Source organism: Molossus molossus, unplaced genomic scaffold (genome assembly GCF_014108415.1).
Source record: "Molossus molossus isolate mMolMol1 unplaced genomic scaffold, mMolMol1.p scaffold_m16_p_1, whole genome shotgun sequence".
Taxonomy (NCBI): domain Eukaryota; kingdom Metazoa; phylum Chordata; class Mammalia; order Chiroptera; family Molossidae; genus Molossus; species Molossus molossus.
In genome coordinates this window covers 100343785-100364087 of record NW_023425344.1, presented here as the reverse complement: position 1 = coordinate 100364087, position 20303 = coordinate 100343785, and the positions used below count along the sequence as shown (strand labels likewise).

Sequence of the window (20303 nt, the reverse complement as noted above, 5' to 3'; positions counted from 1 at the left end):
TCCGCTAAGGGCACGTACCTCAGTTGCAGTTTGTCCCCGGCCCTGGTTGGTCGTGCGGGTGGCAGCCACTCGATGTGTCCCTTTCACATCGATGTTTCTCTCTCTCTCTCTCTCTTCCTCTCTCTCCTTCCCACTCTATCTGAACAAAAAAGTGGAAAAAATGTCCTCGGGTGAGGATAAAAAAAAAAAAAAGAAAGAAAGAAATGATTGTTTTAGGTCTAGGTAGAAAACATATAAAGTGAGCTGAATTATTTTGTGCCAGTTAGGATATGTCTAAAGGATTCATTTGAAGGGAGAAATCTCCAACCAAGTAAGAGGGGGTCAGCTAAATTTGGGACAATTTGAACTTCAAAGAGAATAACGGTGATAATGGATTATAACACATTGATAAAACAACCCTTTGTACCATAGTGATATTAAAAAGTGTGGAGGAGCTAGAAAGGAAAACTTTTTAATAGAAAAATGTCAGTTAATCATATAGAAGGAATCATAGACTTAGAAAAACACACACATAATTTTACCACTATCATAATCAGAATTGATTCAGACAGAGATTATCAATGGATGATAAGACCACTGAGTAGAGTTGTTGAGGAACAGATTATCCACATTGTCCCAAAGTGTACTACACATATTACTCACCAAAGGGAAGTTCTCTATTAGTTAATAGAGAAATTGGGCAAATACCATTTAACCAAGGGATCAAATATTACATTATTGATAATGGTGATAATAAACTAATTTTAATTTTTGGGGGGTGTGATAGTGACGCATTGATTATATATGATAATGTGATTTTTTTCCCCTGAGCTGATATGTACTTGAAATATTTGGAGATGAAGTAGTGTTCATGGTGTCTGTGATTTTCTAATAGATCAGTTAAAACCACTCCAATATAAATAGATAAAATCAGGCAAAATGTAATAAGTAGTGGATTTTGGTGAAGCATGTATATAAGTATATGGTTCACTGTCTTCCAACTTCTCTTGTAGATTTGAAATATTTCAAAAAAAATTGGGAAAAGTAAGATGTCTGTGTTTAAAGTCAACAGAGTTATTTTATATCATTTTTGTCAGTAGTTTTGTCATTTTATATTATCTAATGTCAGTAGTTCTTCCTTTTAGCAGCACTTTAGAAGTGTTGCCAACATGATGGAATGATATAATTTCTATCATTATGATACATAACAGATACTATTATAATTCACTTCTGGTTAGTTCTGTTATATTATAATGATTAAACTGCTTCAGAGCTAATAATGTTTTTGGTTTGTCCATGCATATTAATTCTCCTACCCCCTCCAGCAAGACAGAATGCTGTTATTTGCTATGTAGTGATGTTTGTCTTTTCTCGTGTAAATTATGTTTAACTTTAAAATGTTTCTTTAACGTTTTTTATATACAAACTGCTGTTTTAGGTGATGAAAGAAAAAGAGGAATATATGATATGGTTCCTATACTCAAGGAATTCATACTTTAACATTAATAATATGTTTGGAGCATTTAAGCCAACTAAACAGAGGTGTTATGGGCTATAATAGTAATCAGCCCTGGCCAGTTTGGCTTAGTAGTTAGAGTGTCAGCCTGTGGACCAAAGAGCATTGGGTTTGATTTCAGTCAAAGGCATGTACCTTGGTTGCAGATTCAATCCTGAGCCTCAGTTGGGGCCCTGTGGGAGGCAGCCAATTGATGTGTCTCTCCCACATCAATGCTTTTCTCTCTCCCTCCCTCTGTCCCACTCTATCTGAAAAAAAATCAGTGGAAAAATATCCTTGGGTGAGGATAAAAAAAATAATAATCATAATAGTTCTTATTTTATAGAGAAGGAAACTAAGATACAGAAAGATTAACTTGCCCCCAAATGAAAGAGATAGGAAAGGACAGAACTCAAATTTGAACCCAGGCCCACTGGGTCCTTAGTCCATGCCATGAAATGCTAAGGAAACAGTTGATGTTGCTTGGAGCATGGAGACATTTGGGAAAGGTTCCAGACCTTTGACATTTGACTGGGTCTTGAGAGGATGCATAGGTTTTGCCAAATGATAGTGAGGAAGACCATCACAGACAGATGGATAACAACATTGGGCAGAGAGTCACGAAAATACATTTTGTGTTGGGGATGACAAATAGTTCCAGGTGGGCAAATCTAAAAGTAGCAGGGAGGTGAGTTGAGGCCATATTGTGAAGGTCTGTCCATGTGGAAGTTTGAACATTTTTTGTAGGTGATGAATGGGTAGCCATAAAAGGATTTTAAACTGGGACACGTTATAAAAATTGTGGTGGCAGTGTGGAGGCTTTTTGAAGACAGTCAGGCTACCCGTCAGGAGTTAATGCTTTCATAGGCATTAGGATCGCCTAAACTAGGGCAGGGGACAGGATGGACACAAGAGACATGGGTGGGACCAGCAGAAAGTAGTATGGATGTGAGGAGGAAGATAAAATGAAGACTGAAAGCAACATAAGGTTCTAGTTTGTTTGACTTAGTGATGCTGTGAATTTGTGATAGGGAAAAGGAGGGTAATGGCAGCATGGTGAGGGAAACAGTTTTGGCTATGTTGAGTTTCAAGTATTTGTTGAACTTGCAGGTTGAAATTCTAGCTTGCTGTTATATTCTAGTTCGTGTTGGTGTTATTTAGTCCATGGCGAGATGTTGATCCTCGGCCTGTTTTTCTAGAGCACTGAAGTTCACATTTGTCACATGGTTTTCAGTTACTTCTTACTTTAGAGTAAATGCTGGAATAGTCAGCTGAAGCGTGTTTGGTGTGAAGTGTATTTTACCCATGAATTATAGATTCTTGAGTGGAGGGGAATAAGGCGTTCACATGCATTCAACACTGGTGTAGTTGAGCTGACAGTATCATGGAGTTAACATTTAAACTTGATTCAGCTACTGATATATAATTTAAAATCCTGTAGCTTGGGAGTTTTTCTCAAGGTGAATCATTTTTGTTTTTTGCTACACGGGAAAGAAAATCATGCTTAATGGTTCTTAAAATTGTGTGTGTGTGTATTTTGTCCTTGCATGTGAGGATTTGTAGCATCTAAAATAATCTATGTATATGATAAGCATTAGAATTCAAAAGGGTGCCGTTATAAAAAGGAAAAGAATATTTCTCAGAGTGATTAATTGATAGTCATAAAAAATGAAAGATAGCAAGAGACAGGCTAGATCTCAGCAGGGTTGTTCCTGGCAGAGTGTGTTATTATACTCTGGGGCTGGTTGAGTTATTTGGTGCTTTCCTGTTGGTGGAGGAGAGGGTTGTGCTTTGAAGAAGTCAGGGAAGGAAGTGCAGAAGAACAAAAAAATACCAAATGGCAGCTGAGATCAGTCTTAATTTTTCATATCTTGGCCTTCTCTAAAGTCACATTTAGCAGAAACATTAATTAGATTTCAGTGCCCCACTGAGTTTTAAAATTAAACATATTTCTAGAACCATCTGCAACATTTTATCACTAATAATATAATGAAGAATATGCTTAATCTTTTAAAAAATGAAATGTATAACAATACCTTTTGCTCGCAAGTGATCATCTTTTATTATGAAAAACCCATCACGTTTTTATAAAGAGTTAAGAAGTAATTAAAGAGTTTTAAGAATATGGCTAAACATAAAATTCTGTAAAAATATTCTTATGGGTGAGAATTTTTTCCTAAATTCAGGGCTTCCTCTGGGGTTTGATGCCTATTTCAAATCTGAAAATATTGCTGGTGGCCTATGCCACCTGCCTATTTGAGGTTGGATTGCAGACAGCCAGTAGGAGCTGCTGTGTCACCCAGGAGTGCCATTGCCTGAACCACGGTGGAAGCAAGAGACGGAGATACGGGGTCGCAGTGCAGGTCCTGAAGCCAAGTTGCCCAACTTCAGATCCCCTTCACACTTGAACTTACTAGATGGGGGAATTTGGACAAATTCCTGATCCTTTTGCGCTGTTTCCTTATCTGTACAACGGGGATGATATGCTTACTTACCTCAGAGGGTTGTAGTGAGCATACATTTGAGCATAAAAATGTACCCTCAGAATAATTTTCTTTCCTATGAGTCTTCCATTTTCATTGCTTTTTATTCATATGCTTATTATACTTACAGAAAAGAAAATGTAGGGATTGAGAAAAATGAAAGAAATAGCAGAATCTCAGCTCACTTATAAGAGAAAATTATGCTGGGCTTTGTCCTCATGAAAATGAAATAAATACCTAAGAGCTGCTCTGTGCCCAGCACTATTCTGGGTTGTGAGAAAACAGCAAACATCCCAGCCTCCGAGAGCAGGGAAGTTGAGGGGAAGAACGTGGGTTAGGTGTGCAGGCCTCTGGCACTGAGCCCTGGGGGGACACAGACTTACTCACCTGGCCACGGCAGAGGTTGCCACAGACCTCTTGGCCAAGGAGGGTGTTTTTTCTCGCCTGAAAGGATGGAGGACAGATGTGCTATCTGAGAGTTGCTGGGCTCCAGGAAAGGGACTGAGGGCTATACTCCCGGTTCTTTTTCTAAATTTACTAGTCACGTCGTCCCTCTGCCACCTTAGGAGTGAGTAGGAGACTGGACAGCAGGCCCAGTTCCTCAGGAAAACAATGTCCCTCTCCTGGCAACCAAAGTGAGGAAGAAGCACTTTCTAGACCACCTTCCCCATTCCCTCCCCTTGCCCAAGATCCCAATTTGGTGTCGCATACAAGACTGTTTTCATTTAGTCTCATCTGATGCTACATTATCTCAGAACTACATCTACCCATGCATCTTAGAATATTCTTTCCCACATTGCACTTGATAAAAATCCTGATAACCTGTCAGTTCCTCATGTCGGGCTCATCTGTTAACATCCCCCGGTGGATCGACTCCTTCCACCATGACCTTACCCTTGTCCTTTCTGTCCCTATGTCACTGCACCTGTCACAGCGTATTTCCACATCAGTCTTCCTTAGTAAATGGTGAACTTTCTTTTTCGGCAGTGAGTATTACTTACTTTTGTATAATTTTTCAGTAGCTGTGATAATTAAATATTAATCACTCCACAAATCAATAAACACCCTATTCTTCTTTCAAAAAAAAAAAACAACAACTCTGTCACTGAAAACATTAGTATGGTAGAATTCAGTAAAATATGGGGGGAAAGAGGAGAATGGAATTTTGAAGTTATGTTTTTGTTGCTTCATAACAAATATTTCAAAATATTTAATTTTTCCTTTTGGTTTAAATTTGTAGAATACAACATGTTGGAAAATAGCAACAGTTCCTTTCTCTTTACCTACTCCAGTGAAGTCCTCCTGTGTATCTTTAACTTTCACTACAAGATACTATTTACACAACTGTAATTATTAATACAGCTTTTAAAGTTTTATAGGGTATTTCCTATCTAATATAGCATAACTCTTTCAGTAGTACTTTTCAGCAGCATTTTCTTTGACCTTTTTTTATGGAATTTGTAAGTAAAGAAGCCTTGAACAAATAGTAACAATAAATTTCAATTTTATTTTAGCAAAAGCACCTGGAAATTGAAAGAACTGCTAAATGGTTGAATATGCTAAAAGGATAGGAGAAATACAAGAACACTGAAAAGGTAATTAAAAACAATATTACTTCTTGATGAAACCAAAAGTTCAATGTGGATTTTCCCAGTAAATGTTTCTCTCTCATTATAAGACTATTACATTCATATCCTTAATTTTTTTTTTTTTAGTTTAGTTTATTTAGTGGAATGCCTCAAATTTGGAGGCTGTATGTTGTAACAGAGGGCCCACCTCAGATTGGTTTCAACAATCGCGAGGCTGTGTGGCGCCGTGCAGGATAGGCTGGGCCAGTGAATCCAGCCGATCGGTTACGTTGCCCATCTCTTCTGCAGTGTCAGTCAGTCTCACCTTGAGGCTGGCTTCCCTTTGAGGTCACAATCATGGCAGTAGTTTCAGGCTTCATATCCACATGCCACACTGCTCAGAAAGAGAGGACTGGCTTCTGAACTCTTTCCCTGAGACAGGAACAACCTCTTTTTCCAGAAGCTTTAGCAAACCTCCTCTTAAATCTTGTTGCCCTTCACTGAGTTTGTGCTTAGTTTTAAACCAGTTTAAAAACACACATCTATTACTATCACCACCAATCTCATCAGGAAAATCTTTAAATATTGGTAAATTGTGACGTTTATGATGGTGGAAATTTTCTGAAATTCTGATTTTACTTGGAAGGTCAAATGTTATCAGTGGCACCAAATGCTATCAGATATTTCCTTAAAGTGACAAGCTTCATTTATTTTTGAGAAAATGTTAAATATCCAAATCTGAATAACTATAGTTGATTTAGTCAGTCATTTCCATAATAAGGTAATAAGACTTTCCATATAAAGAAAGCAGTTGAATCAGGTCATGATTCACACAATTTTGTAAGTGCTTTTTCTGGAGGCCACCAATGTACTAGGAAATGCAGAATAGTGCTCTGTGTGTACTTCCCATGTCATTGCTCAGAATGTCAATACGATGTGTATTCAAGAGTTGAGGTTTCATAAAATTAATCATTTCTACTGCTTCATCTTAAGTAAAACTGCCTGTTTTAAACTGAGTAGAGAGCCTGGCCAGTGTTGCTCAGTGGGTTGAGCACTGTCCCATGGACCGAGAGGTCCTAGTTTGATTCCAAGTTAGGGCATGTGCCCAGGTTTTGGGCTCGATCCCAAGTAGCAGTTGATCAATGTATCTCTCTCACATCAGTGCTTCTATCTCTCTCTCCCTTCCTCTTTCTCTAAAAAATCAATGAAAACATTCTAAAAATAAAATAAATACACCGAGGGGAGAATGCAGTGACCACTAGCATAGTGCGCTGCCGCCAGGGTCTGTGTCAAGGTGCCAGTAGCTCTATGGCCATTGCTCTCTGCTGCAGTGCAAAAGTCCAACAGTGGAAAAGGCAGCAAACATTAGTAGTAGTTTGAGAACAGTGTTGACCTCATGGACTGTGCTTTGAGAACGGCTGACATCTAAACGTTGGTTTCCTCATAGTAAAATGGAAATTCTCATACCTATTTCAGAGGGATGAAAAGTGAGTGAGTAATGCACACCCAGCACTCAGCACACACCTTGCAGAGAGTAAGTTTTCAGTAAATGTTAGCTACTGCTGTTAGGTTTTTGAAGGAAGTTTGGACAATAAAAATTTTTTTTAAGAAAAAAAGAAATCTTTATAGTCACAGTAAAACACAACTGAGTTAAGTAGTAGAATTTCTGTCTATTTCCTCCACTTTTTTTCCTTTTTGCGTAGATATAAACTATGTATGTCAGCATTTGCCAATAAGAATTCCAGGGAAAGAAATCTGTTTCTTAGATTCTAATGAATATTACTTGGAAGTGGTATGCTTAATAGTTAGCAACAGACTCTGAAGCCAGGCTATCCTGGGTTCAAACCCCAGCTCCGCCACTTTACTAGCACTGCGACCTGGGGGAAGGTATTTTACCTTTTTCTGACTTAGTTTGCTCATCTGTAAAGTGGGGATAATAATAGCACTTACCTCTGGGAGTTGTTTTGAGGATTAAATATTAATTCATGTAAAACATCTAGAGTAGTGCCTGACCCTTAGTGTGCAGTCAATAAGTGTTGCTTTATTATTACAAGAGAAAAGTCTCTCTGGTTACATAAAGTTGGGAAAATCAGAGCTAAATATAGTTAAACAATGTTTCTTTACTACAGGACTTTAGAGAGTCTTTAATATCATGTGGTGGGAATTTTTATGAGGGACCTTAAATTGTGTGAAACTTATTTAACCATGGAAATCTTTTTGTCCTGGGTTATCTCATAATGCTAATGTTACTTTTCTTTGTGAACATCTTAAGTATCCTTATTTAAAGTCTATTAGACTCTTATTTTCATCAGGAGTGAGTTCCTCGCTGATTGTATTATCTGTGTATTTTAGCATTGGGTTGGAGGTCAAGGTATTTTCAAGAGGAATCAGGTCAAAGTGGAGCATGAGTTACAGTGCCTGTGGTCTTGTATAATACTTTGCTGCACCTCTCAGATTGGCCTAAAGTTGACAACCATACTTTACCTTTTGTCTTTGTGGAGAGATTGCTCAAGTGGTAATTACAGGATAAGTTTTGTTGCATTGCACCTATGCTTTAATCTCACATTCAGACTAATAAAATATTTGTAGAGTTATGTGGCTTTATGTTCTTGTTTAGTATACATATATCTATGATAGTATGTAAGCCTCTGTAAAATGAGCAATTCTTCTAGGCTATTATTCTGCACATTGACTCTGGCTAATTTAGTTCCCAGTTAGAGAGATCTTAACAGAGCTCTTTCTTTGATGTATAATTTTAAAGCACTTTCCCACAAACATAATGCAAGAATTATTGGATGATATATATGGTCCAATTTGATGTGAAACAGAATACACCTTCTAAAAGAGAATCACTGCTTTCAAATCCTACCTAGTTTTAAGTTGCATTGAAATAAAAAAATAGCATGTATTTTTCTTCTCTTTCAAGAGGAGCAGGTATAAGTTTTCTCTCCATAGATTCCTTACTTACAAAGTAGTAATACAAAGAAATTTATAGAAATATCTCAAAATAAATATATAGCCCTCATAGAGAATATTTGGATTTTTAGGATACAAGCTTTGATGGAAAAGTTTCCAGTAAGGCTGTTTGTGCTAACTGTGTATACTCAAGTGACTGCCCCCCATGTACGATAGTATGTATTTTTAAAATATAGTCTGTTAAATGAAGTGAGCTCTGTTAAGTGGAGCACATTATGATTTAACTAGTCATGATGTGAGGTGTCTGAGCTAAGTCACAACATGGTACCTGCTACAGATACATGTATTTTTTTCTTGACCAAGTAACTGAATGGACCTTTGTGGTTCAAATAACTAATGGACTTATATTAACCAACATTTTATTTTACTGATGGGAAATAGAAGCACCATGTTTGGAAATAAAATTTCCAAGGCCACACAGCTTAGTGACAAGCAAGAGATCCTGTGGCCAGACCTCAGGGCTCATTCACTGTGGCCAGACCTCAGGGCTCACTCACTGTGGCCAGACCTCAGGGGCTCACTCACTGTGGCCAGACCTCAGGGCTCATTCATTGTACCATCTTTTACCCCGGCCTTTCCTTTTGGTGATTGCTACTTAGTAAGGGGTCAGGGAAATCGAATGTAGTTATAGGAGGCAGGAGGGCGTCTGGATGGTTTAAAACTTTTTTAGATCCAACTCGGGAGCTCTGTGCCTATTTGGAGGCAGAGATGAAGAAGCCGGTGGAGCAAGGATGATGACAGAAGATGGGGAGGCATAGGAGCGTCAGCAGCTCCGAGAGTGAACTTGCGTTCACGGTGTACGCTGCAGTGTGGAGTCCGCAGAATGAGTCAAGCTGCTGGGCTGACAGGTTTACTCCCTGGCAGCCCTGATGACGTGGACCAGCATGCTTTTGACTGTTTCAGAATCACTCAGGTTTGAAAGGGGTATTGAAAATACTAGGTGAGTTAATGGAATTGTTTTTTTAGTTGATGGATTTTTAAATGTGTCTGTATGACTGAAGTAGTCTGCTTGATTTTATTAGCAAGTAAACGAAGATACTAAAAACAAAGGTAGATTTCAGACAACCTTATTTATTTTTTCTTAAAGATTTTATATATTCATGAAATTATAACAGAAATTTAAAGATAGTACTTCTCAAATTGGAATACTAAATTATTTTGTTAAAATCCAACATGTCGCAGTTTTATATCATGGTTGTTGAGAGCATGGTCTCTGAAGTCAGACTAATGAATTTCAGTTCTTCCACAGTTTATTGGAATGACTTTGAGCTGGTTATTTAACCTTTCCACATCTTAACTTTCTCATCCATAAAATTGAGATGATAATAATAGTACAAACCTCTTTAGGAATGTAATAATATTACAAGAAATAAATTGATCTAGAACAGCAATTTTCAACTGGTGTGCCACAAGAATTTTTAAGACATTCAATCCCTGACTATTTAGTCAGGGGCAGTGACCTCTTTTCCCTTCGATTGTCAAATAAAAAAATGACAGCAGCCAACACAGCAGCAGCCATCCAGTGTGACTAAATCAAAATTATACCTATTGTTTTGTGTCAGATTGGCAAGTAAATATGATATATTTTTTGGTGTGCTGAAGAATTTTAGTAATTAGTTTATGTGTGCCATGAGATAAAAAAGGTTGAAAATTGCTGCCTTAGATTGTCAAGTAAAAAAATGAGAACAGCCAACACAATAACTGTTTGGTGTGAATTCCCTGTCATAAATCATAAATATATAGGTCATATAATAGTGTTGCATTTTATTGGTCAGGTCATGTATAAGGTTGCGTCCGATTGTTTAATTCTTGGTACCAGAAATCCTTATATACTTCTATAGGCACCTGATTTTTTAAAAAGTCACTTTGTAGCAAAAAGGTTAGGTAATTATTATTTTTTTTGTGTGTAAACAAATAAAAATTATACTTTTTTTTTTTGTCAGATTAGCAAAAATATTTTTTGGTGTGCCACAGAATTTTAGTAATTAGTTTATGGGTGTCACCAGATGAAAAAGGTCAAAAATTGCTAATCTAGAAATGGATATGTTGATTCCTAATAAATAATCAGAAAATGTTAGCGTAACTATTGTTATTAACATTGTCATTACTGTTTGATTCATCATTATCCTCACCTTCATTTTCACTTCCTGGCAAATCCCTATGTGTCCTTCAGTATTGAGTTTATTGTCATCTGGTCTGAATGGAAACTTTCCTAACTCGTGCAGAATTTATCGCTCCTCCCTCTGTATGGTACCTCTAATACAGTCTCAGGATGAGGGACACTGTGTTGGATCAATAAAAAGTGACCACCATGGGAGATTCACTGCCCTCACCCCACCACCTTGATCCCTAAACTTTTTCTGGTTTCCCCAAGTCCTACTACATGCAGACTAACTGCCCCGTGATGTTACTTCTGCAGATCTAGACAATGTAGTGCCTACCATTCTCCTTTTATCACCCTTGCTCACCTCTGGGGGAGTCTGTCTCCATCATGCCTTCTCCCATCAAAGTGGGATGTTCAGCTCTGCTAGCAATTAGGGTATGTGGCTTTATTGTATTATAAAGGATTATCTGTTTATGCTATAATTACCTGCTTACATACTTATCTTCCCTACTGCACCATGAGCTCCATAGAACTTCTTCATGTTAATAGCCATAGTACCTAGTTAAGTGTTGGCCACAAAGCAGGCAGTCATTACAGTTTCTTTTTCAAATAAACGGATGGATGGATGATTTTCATTTATGAGTTGGGTCAATCAGCTATCACTTTCTACTGATAAATTCTGCTATTTTAATAAAGCTGTAATCTCTAGGAGGTAGTGCAATTGGGCAGAAATACCCTGAAGTAGGAGCGAGAAGATGAGGTCTCTAACCTGGACGAACCACTTCTCTGTTCCTGGGTTTCCTAAGTTGTTATAGAAAATATGAGACACCACCTTGTCAGCTGAAAGATTCTTAACAGGTGTAAACTGGACTATTGTTCTAGAAAATAAATTTTATTGTGACTGTTTTGCTTTGATGTAATTCCTACTGTTTTACAGAATTTCTTTGATAGTTGAAAATTTGTGAGGAAAGATTTGTAAACGTAAGTCAGTCTATCATATAACAGTACAAATATTTGAAAAACAATAAGCATGATTTAAAATTCTTATTTTAGTGTCTCATTTTCTTTTTTGTTTGTTATTTAGTGTTGAATTTATTGAAGCAATATTGGTTAATAAAAGTATATAGGTTTCAGATGTACAATTCTATAATTATATAGGTTTCAGGTGCACCATTCTATAATACATAGTCTGTGTATTATATTGTGTGTTTACCACCCAAAGTCAAGTCTCCTTTCGTCACTATTTATTCCCCCTTTACCCTCTTCTACCTCCCCCACCCTCCTTTCCCTCTGGTAATCATATGATTATCTATGAGTTTTTTCCCCCCACTTCATCCCTTCATTTTATTCACTCAGCTCACCAGCCCCCTCCCCTCTAATAGCTGTCAATCTGTTCTTTGCATCTATGTTTTTTTCGTCTATATGATGTGACTTTTTGTACATGTTTCATTTCATTACCTCTCACAGCTTAACTTCCAGATTCATTCATTATATTCCTTTTAAGTTTTAGGTATAATTTTATTATCATTATTTTAGTGGTTTTTCCTCTTGGATTTCCTTAATATTTTCCTATTCCATGTATTTTATTAAATAAGTCCAGTTGAACAGAACAATGGATACTATATGCACCATGATCTTGAAAGATAGTCTTTGTTCTTTATAAAATGTAAAATCAGTATTTTTTACTAACTGGTAACATCTAGGTGTGCCATTTGACAAACTGTTAAATGTTTTTGTGATTTCAATATCTATAAAATTGGAATAACAACATCTCATAGAGGTGTCGATAAGGTTAAATGAGATAAATATGTGTAAATAGCTTTAAAAAGCTTTCTGCACATACTAAATGCTCATTAAAAGTTGACTTTACTTGTTATTGTTGATAATAATAGCGATAATGTACCAATGTTTCTTTTTCAACCTTTTCTATATGTTCCTCATTGTTTATTTTAGCCCTGGAGTAGTGCTAGGACTGATAATTTTTAAATTTCTACTTGAAATTTCTCTCTTATTTTTTCCCAATTTATCATGGCAATCTGATGAGGTCTTTTTTCTAAATCTCAATCAAACTTTAGGATAAATAATGGACAGTAATATATGTACAATTGTTGAATGAAGAATTGAATGACAGTAATAAAATGTCAAGTCTTTTCAAGTAATCTAGTTTAAGAAAAACATGTCAGAGCTCTTATTTTACTCATTGAAAAACATCTGTTTAATGGAGAGTCACGTCTATCAAAGTTAATCTGTCTACCTGCCATCATATTCTACTTGACTATTAAAATTCCGCTTTTCAGCCCTGGCCGGTTTGGCTCAGCGGTTAGAGCGTCGACCTGCGGTCCGGAGACAGCCGGGTTCGGTTCCCACTAAGGGCATGTGCCTCGGTTGCAGTTTGTCCCCGGCCCTGGTTGGTCATGCGGGTGGCAGCCACTCGATGTGTCCCTTTCACATCGATGTTTCTCTCTCTCTCTCTCTCTTCCTCTCTCTCCCTCCCACTCTATCTGTGCAAAAAATGGAAAAAAATGTCCTCGGGTGAGGATAAATAAAACATAAAGTTCCGCTTTTCATATTTGCTATTTAATAATTTCTACACTTCCTGATATTTATATCAGATGCTTACAGTGTAGCACCTTACTCTAGAAATTTAGGAGATAATTTGAAGTAATGTATAGTGGATGATATATATTTTAAAAGTTTATTATGATTTTGAGGTGAGTATAGATAACAAACTTTCTTTAGGGAAATAAATCACTTTTTTTTTTTTTTTTTACCACATTCAGTTCGCAATTAGTGGTGGTAAATATTGAGTACATGGGGAATGTTACAAGTAGCAGAGTCTAGTTTGCACAGAGCCTTTCTGTATAGACTTCAGTTAGAGCTGCTTCATGCATCAAAACTTCTATGATTTTAGTCACTCTCTGTTGAAATTTTTAATTTTAGGCCTATTATGTTTATACCAAAAGAAAAAAAATGGAAATTATGTAATTATCTAATTGAATCAATTTCACCATATTTATAGTTTCACAATAAAAGTTGCTCTACAGTGTCACTCATTTAAAACCATTTAATCAAGGTTTCTTAAGCTACATCATGTCTGCATTGCTAAAGCTTTAGTTTTTAAAAGTCTAAGTAGTGTACCTAAGATGCTGAAGCTCTACCTACCTACTCATAATTCATCAGCATTTCAGTTTAGAACTTGCATCTATCTTATTTTCTTAGCCATACTATTTAAATATCTTATTTTGATCATAAAAGTAATTATGCACCTATTTCTACCTTTCCTTAAGGTCTCTGCCATAATTTGTTTAATCATTTCCACATTTGCTTTTAAATTTCCAAGTTTTATTGTGCAAACATTGTTGTGACTATAATAGGTTTGTATGTTATTTTGAGTAGTCTTGAGGAAAAACATAAAATCATATGGTGGAGAAGTATATTGAATGATTCTTAGAGCATTCTCAGTGTACTTTCACGAAACCAAAGAGTTGATGGTACTATGTTTTATGGCTAATTTTATTCAATTGTGGTGGTAGTCCTTCTTGATGGATATATACTATTTTTGTCTGATCAGATAGAATCAATGTCATTAGGAAAAGGAAAAAGAGATAAAAGACTTAAATATGACATGTGAACCCATAAAAATCCTAGAAGAAAATGTAGGTAACAAAATTTGAGACATCACATGCAGCAGAATTTTCACTGATACAACCCCTAAGGCAAGAGAAACAAAGGAAAAAATTAATAAATGGGACTACATCAAACTAAAAAGCTTCTGCACAGAAAAAGAATCAAACATCAAAATAGAAAGGACCCCTACTATATGGGAGAACATAATTGCCAACGATACATCAGATAAGAGGTTAATTTCCAAAATAAACAGAGCACTCATACAGCTCAACAGAAGGAAGACAAATAATCCAATTAAAAATGGGCAGAGGACCTAGATAGACATCTCTCCAAAAAGGACATACAAATGGTCAAGAGACATATGAAAAAATGCTCAATATCACTAATCATCAGAGAGATGCAAATTAAAACAACAACGAGGTATCACCTTTCACCTATCAGAATGGCCGCCATCTACAAATCATCAAACAAGTGTTGGCGAGGGTGGGGAGAAAAGGGGACTCTAGTACACTGCTGGTGGGAATGCAGACTGGGGCAGCCACTATGGAAAACAATAGGATGTTTCCTCAAAAAATTAAAAATTGAGCCCTGGCCGGTTTGGCTCAGCGGTTGGAGCGTCGGCCTGCGGTCCGGAGAGACCCGGGTTCGGTTCCCGCTAAGGGCGCGTACCTCGGTTGCAGTTTGTCCCCGGCCCTGGTTGGTCGTGCGGGTGGCAGCCACTCGATGTGTTCCTTTCACGTCGATGTTTCTCTCTCTCTCTCTGTTCCTCTCTCTACCCCCCACTCAACCTAAACAAAAAATGGAAAAATGTCCTCGGGTGAGGATTAAAAAAAAAAAAAAAAAAAAAAAAAATTAAAAATTGAACTTCCATTTGACCCAGTGATCTCACTTCTAGGAATATATCCTTAGAAGCCCAAAACACCAATCAGAAAGAACACATGTACCCCTATTTTTATAGCAGCTCTGTTTACAATTGCTAAGATCTGGAAACAGCCCAAGTGTCCATCAGTAGACGAATGGATAAAAAAGCTGTGGTACATATACACAAAGGAGTACTATGCAGCTGTAAGAAAGACAGATCTCTTATCCTTTGAGATGACATTGAGGGACCTGAAGAGTATTATGCTAAGTGAAATAAGCCAATCCGAGAAAGACAAATACCACAGGATCTCACTTATTTGTGGACTGTAATGAAGAAAATAGACCCAGAAACATAGAAGTAGGGTTTAGACTGACAAACCTCAGAGGAGGGTGATGAGGAGGGGGAGGGAAGAGATAAACTGAAGAACTTATGCGTGTAAGCATAACCAATGGATGTAGACAACAGTGCTGTGTGGGGTGCGAAGCGGGATCAGGAGGAGGGTGTCAACGGGGGAAAAAACATCTGTAGCAAAAATTAATTATTTTTTTTAAAAAAAATGGAAAAAGGTTTTTCTGAAGAAATTATTAAGAATTGAGAAGAGAAGAGGGAAGTGGAGGGGGCTGAAGATAGTGGGTGGAATGAACAGAGTATGAAGCGTAGGGGCTTGCTGTGTTCCAGAGAACCCCAGAGAGAAGGCGTGAAGGTGGTGGGAAAGAGATGAGGGGTCAGCCCCATTCTCTACACTCCATGAAGACGCCTGGCACAAGGCAACCTTTTTGCTATTTGGAGCCTTTAGGTGTATGGATTAAAAGGAAGAAAGTGTGTAACTAGCTAATTATATATCAGCAGGGAATGTATAAATCAGATGTTCACAACTTTAAAAAAGCACTGGTTATGCTTTTGTGTCATTTAGGGAACACCTTTGTAATGAGTGGTATGAAAATAGTAGTGTACTAGGCATGTTTAACATTTTCTTGTTTATTTGCTTGCTTTCTGCATTTATGTCTCCCTGTTAAGATCTGAAAAGCAGAGATGATAAGATCCAAACGTGCTATGTTAAAATGTGTCATTAATTATCACGGATACTTTGGAAATAAAAGACTGACAAATATTAATTTGATATAAGGGACCAGTCTAAGCTTCTGTTAGTTTATAACTTCGAATTATGTTTCTTTTAATAAGTTTCATAGGAGAATTTACAAAGGGATCCCCCTCCAGCTCCGAGGTGAGGTCTGGGCTCTGCTTCTTGAGATCCCTAAGATGAAAGAGGATACAAAGGCTCTTTATAATGTGAGTATCTGAAGCCAGCCTGTCATTTTGAAATTCAAAAGTAAAATCCATTTCTTTTAGCTTTCAAGGTGATGTAAGATATTTATATCATCATTTGAAATTATATTAAAAAACACATTGGGTTTTATAGGCCTATTATCTGTTTTCTTGTAGTCTACTTCCTAAATTTCAAACAAATACTTCAGTGAAAATGTTATTTTCTGTATTAATCAGTAAGTATCAAGTGCTTTTCAAATACTTAAAATGATCAGTCAATGTTGGGCCTTACTCATAAGGAAAGTTGACTAAGACCTGATTGTAGCTTCTTGTTTGCAATGTAGTAATATGAAGAGATTTACAGTGTCACTTTCAGAGTTACGGGAGAATAATAGAATTCAGTTTATCCAGCAACTGCCTGTATAAGGTGGACTGTTTTCTTCTAAATATGAAAAAGAAGAATTTTTCGTGAAGATTATTAGGGTATCTCTAGGTTTTTGTTAGTTATTAATAAAAAGTTAAACGGTGACTCAGTGATCAGTCACGCGTTCCTTAAATTACCCTAATGCATTAAATTTACCTCTTTGTCATCTCAGCTATATCCCTTTGAAACCTAAATTTTATATCAATCTTTGAAAGGAGTAAGAAACATATATCTAAAAATCAATGTGAAATATGTTCCTCAAAAAATGTGTATAAATAGAATAAATTAGAGTAAATGGAAAAAGTAAAAATTATAATTTAAAGCCAATTTCAGTGATAAAAGGGGATTTGGAATGCTCTTTTGATATTTTCTTTTTAATATATGTAAAATGTCATCAAGATGAAGGTAATAAATACTGATTAATTTAAAGAATTACTCATTTTGCATAATATTTTTAAAATTAGCTGATTGGACTCTACACAGACTATATAGTCTCATGATTTTAGAATTTCAAATTATGTTAGACTGTTGATTAAATATTTGCTTCCAGTGTCATAGTTGTGCAGCCAGAGTTGAAAATGATGTCTCAGAGAACATATGTCAAATCTAACCCCTGCACCTGCTAAGTGTGCATGTGGTACATGCTCAGTAAATATGTGTTTAATAAAAGAAGTAAATTACTTTTATTTAGCATGCTGTACTCATTTCCCAGGGCTGACATAACAAAGTACCACAAATTGAGTGGCTTAAAACAATGGAAATTTATTCTCTCACAATTGTGGAGGATACAGTCTGAAATTAAGGCGTCCATAGGACCCTACTCTCTCTCAAGGACCTAGGGAAGAATTCTTCCCTGACTCTTCCTAGATTTTGGTGGTTGCCAGCAATCCTTGTGTTCCTTGGCTTGTATCTGCATCACTCTAATGTCTGCCTTTGTCTTCACATGGCCCTCTTCCCTGTGTGTGTCTCCTTGTAAGGACATCTGCCATTGGATTTAGAGTCTACCCTAATTCAATATGACCTCATCTTAATTTGATTACATCTGTAAAGACCCTGTTTCCAAATCAAGTCATATTCATAGGTTCTGGGTAAACATGAATTTTAGAGAGAAACTATTCAAGCTAGTATCCAATATACATATTAATATTAGAACTGTGGTTTTCAGTTATATATCTTAGACCTTTTTTACATAGAATAAGATTTCTTCCAGTGCCTGGTTAATATGTGAGAACCATTTAGTAAAAACCAGTCATGCAATAACAATAACAAGAGTGCTCACCAAGACTTTCAAGGTTATAATTTTCATCGTTATCATAAACATTACTTTTACTCTGAGTTTCCCTCAGCATCATTATTGAACCCAGTCTTCTTTTCCAATCTGTTTTTCTTCCTTTCTTTGCAAAAGTGGTATAAATTGTTCTCCTCAAGTTAGAAATTTAGTAGAAATAAAACTACCTTTTCTTAATCTACTAAAGTTTTTCTCAGATCATCAACTTGTCCTGGCTCCTGACCTGGTGTTCTCATCTAGTCTCCTATTCTTTTAATTGTGTCTCATCCTTATTTGTCTCTCTCAGGCCCAGTGATACATCCTACAGATAATGGAGGTTCAGCCCATAGGGTCAACAACCTCTTGTACAGCCTTAGTGGGGCTTAATAATCTTGTGAGCCAAACCCACAGTGCTAAATGCTTTCACCTAAATGCTCTCCACACAACTTCTGCCCTGCGTTTTGTAGGTTCATTAGATCTTTCTTCTTTAAATAAGATGTTTATTCTTCAATTATTGTGGTAGTCATGGATCTCAACCTACCCAATCTCAGAGATAACTGTAGAAGCTGCTAATCTCCTTTCATTAAGTAAAAAATATGCTTGATTTCTTATATTCTGCACACTAACTTGTAAACGTTCTAAGACATAAATAATCTTTCTGACCTTTTTCCTTTTTCCTGACTCAACTGGGCTTTGTTTCTTTCATGAAGTTTTTTTTTGGATTTTATTGTCTTCTAGAGAAGCTGATATTATAGATATATTTGAGTGTTTTTCTCCCTTTTGACTAAATTTATTTTAAATTTTATTTTATCATGTCTTGCCAAACATTTTCTTTCTGTGTTTCAACATCTTATCTTTTACCAAGAGACCTATACAGCAACAATTGAACCTCTTTACTTACCCATTACCTGCATCCTCCCCACAACCCCCGATGTTTAAAGAACAAATATACAAAGATTATTATTTTTAAAGCTAAATTTTTGTAATGCCTTCTGGATCAACTTCTATCAGAAATAACATACAATGATATTTTCGTGGGCATATGATTCCAGTACAATACTCGAAGTGTCTTCCTCTGTCCTTGAAACTCTGAAGTGTACCATGGCTGCTTTGTATGTTTTAGAAAGCTACAGAGCTACTCTTCTCTGAACTCCACCTCAAAACACACAGCTACACATACACAACACTTAACATACACAGATCCAAGACATCCCTCCTCTTTTCACTTTTAGCTTGTCAGGAATTAACAGTTATGATTTTATGTATAATTTTGTAATTGATTTTAGCAGAAATATATATTACTAGCACATGGTCAGTGGGTCAATATACCATATGTACATAGATGCTTAATTTTACTGAAGCATGAGTAAGTATAAATTATATAAATTTTAATCTCCTATCTGGTTAAATATGGGTGATTAAACATACTCATTTAGTGCCCCTACACTGTGTAATGCCGCTAAATGAGAGGGTTGTAAAAGGCAAACCCACGAGGAAGAGAAGGAGAAGAGATAACAGCTGCCAGTTTTGGAAACCAGAATTCAGACAAATATCTTAGTGAACCCAAGAAAACTGATCGTAGCATAGCAGTGAGAAATTGGAGAAGCACCTGATTTATATCTCAAAATCTCCAAAAGTCTTGATAATTGCCAATTTCAGGCACCCCTGGATGCGGAATTGAAGCTAAAAACAGAAGTGGTTAAAAGCCTATTGCAGAAGCAGTTAGGGCCCCCAAGTCTCCTTCCCCAACCCTGACAGGAGACTGGAGGTTTACTACTTGGAGAGGGTAGAACAGAGGCCCGGGGCTGGAGCTCAGGCGCTGCGGAGGCGGGGCTGCTGTCAGGGAAGCACCGAGGGGTGAGATGTCCTGAACTGGGGCACTGCGGTCTTTCCCTCCGCCCAGCTCCCAGAACATCGGCAGCTGGGTGCTTGTCTTTTTGGCAGGAGATCAGAAGACCCTTCTCTGGGCAATCTGACCCACCTAAGAAAATGAACCCAAAGATGCTGACTTCAGGGGAGCCCCCATCAAACTGCCCAGCAGACACTGTTGTGAATCCTGCCTCTACACATAGAGCTTTCGACTGCATTTGGTCTCCCACTTCAAATATAGACAACGCAGTATCACTGTTCATCTGAGGAAAGGAGCTAATATGAAAGACAAATGAAGACAAATGGAAAAAAGCAACTTGTAAGAAACAGACTACAGTGCAAGAAGAAAACGTTGAAAACTATCATTATCTTCAGAGGGATAA

The 20303-nt window shown here is 36.9% G+C and overlaps 1 protein-coding gene across 10 annotated transcripts in view; it reads left to right on the top strand.

The window, feature by feature from the left end:
* The window catches only part of USP6NL (USP6 N-terminal like), a 160667-nt gene that overhangs the window by 102207 nt on the left and 38157 nt on the right, over positions 1–20303 (top strand). For 9 of the 10 annotated variants that reach the window (XM_036259910.1, XM_036259915.1, XM_036259893.1 and 6 more), the window contains one exon: positions 16277–16384. In XM_036259910.1, coding sequence (XP_036115803.1) covers positions 16277–16384 — 108 coding nt within the window. Of the gene's footprint in view, positions 1–5471; positions 5553–16276; positions 16385–20303 lie in introns of those variants that run through there. The other variant, XM_036259968.1, reaches the window with a different exon arrangement.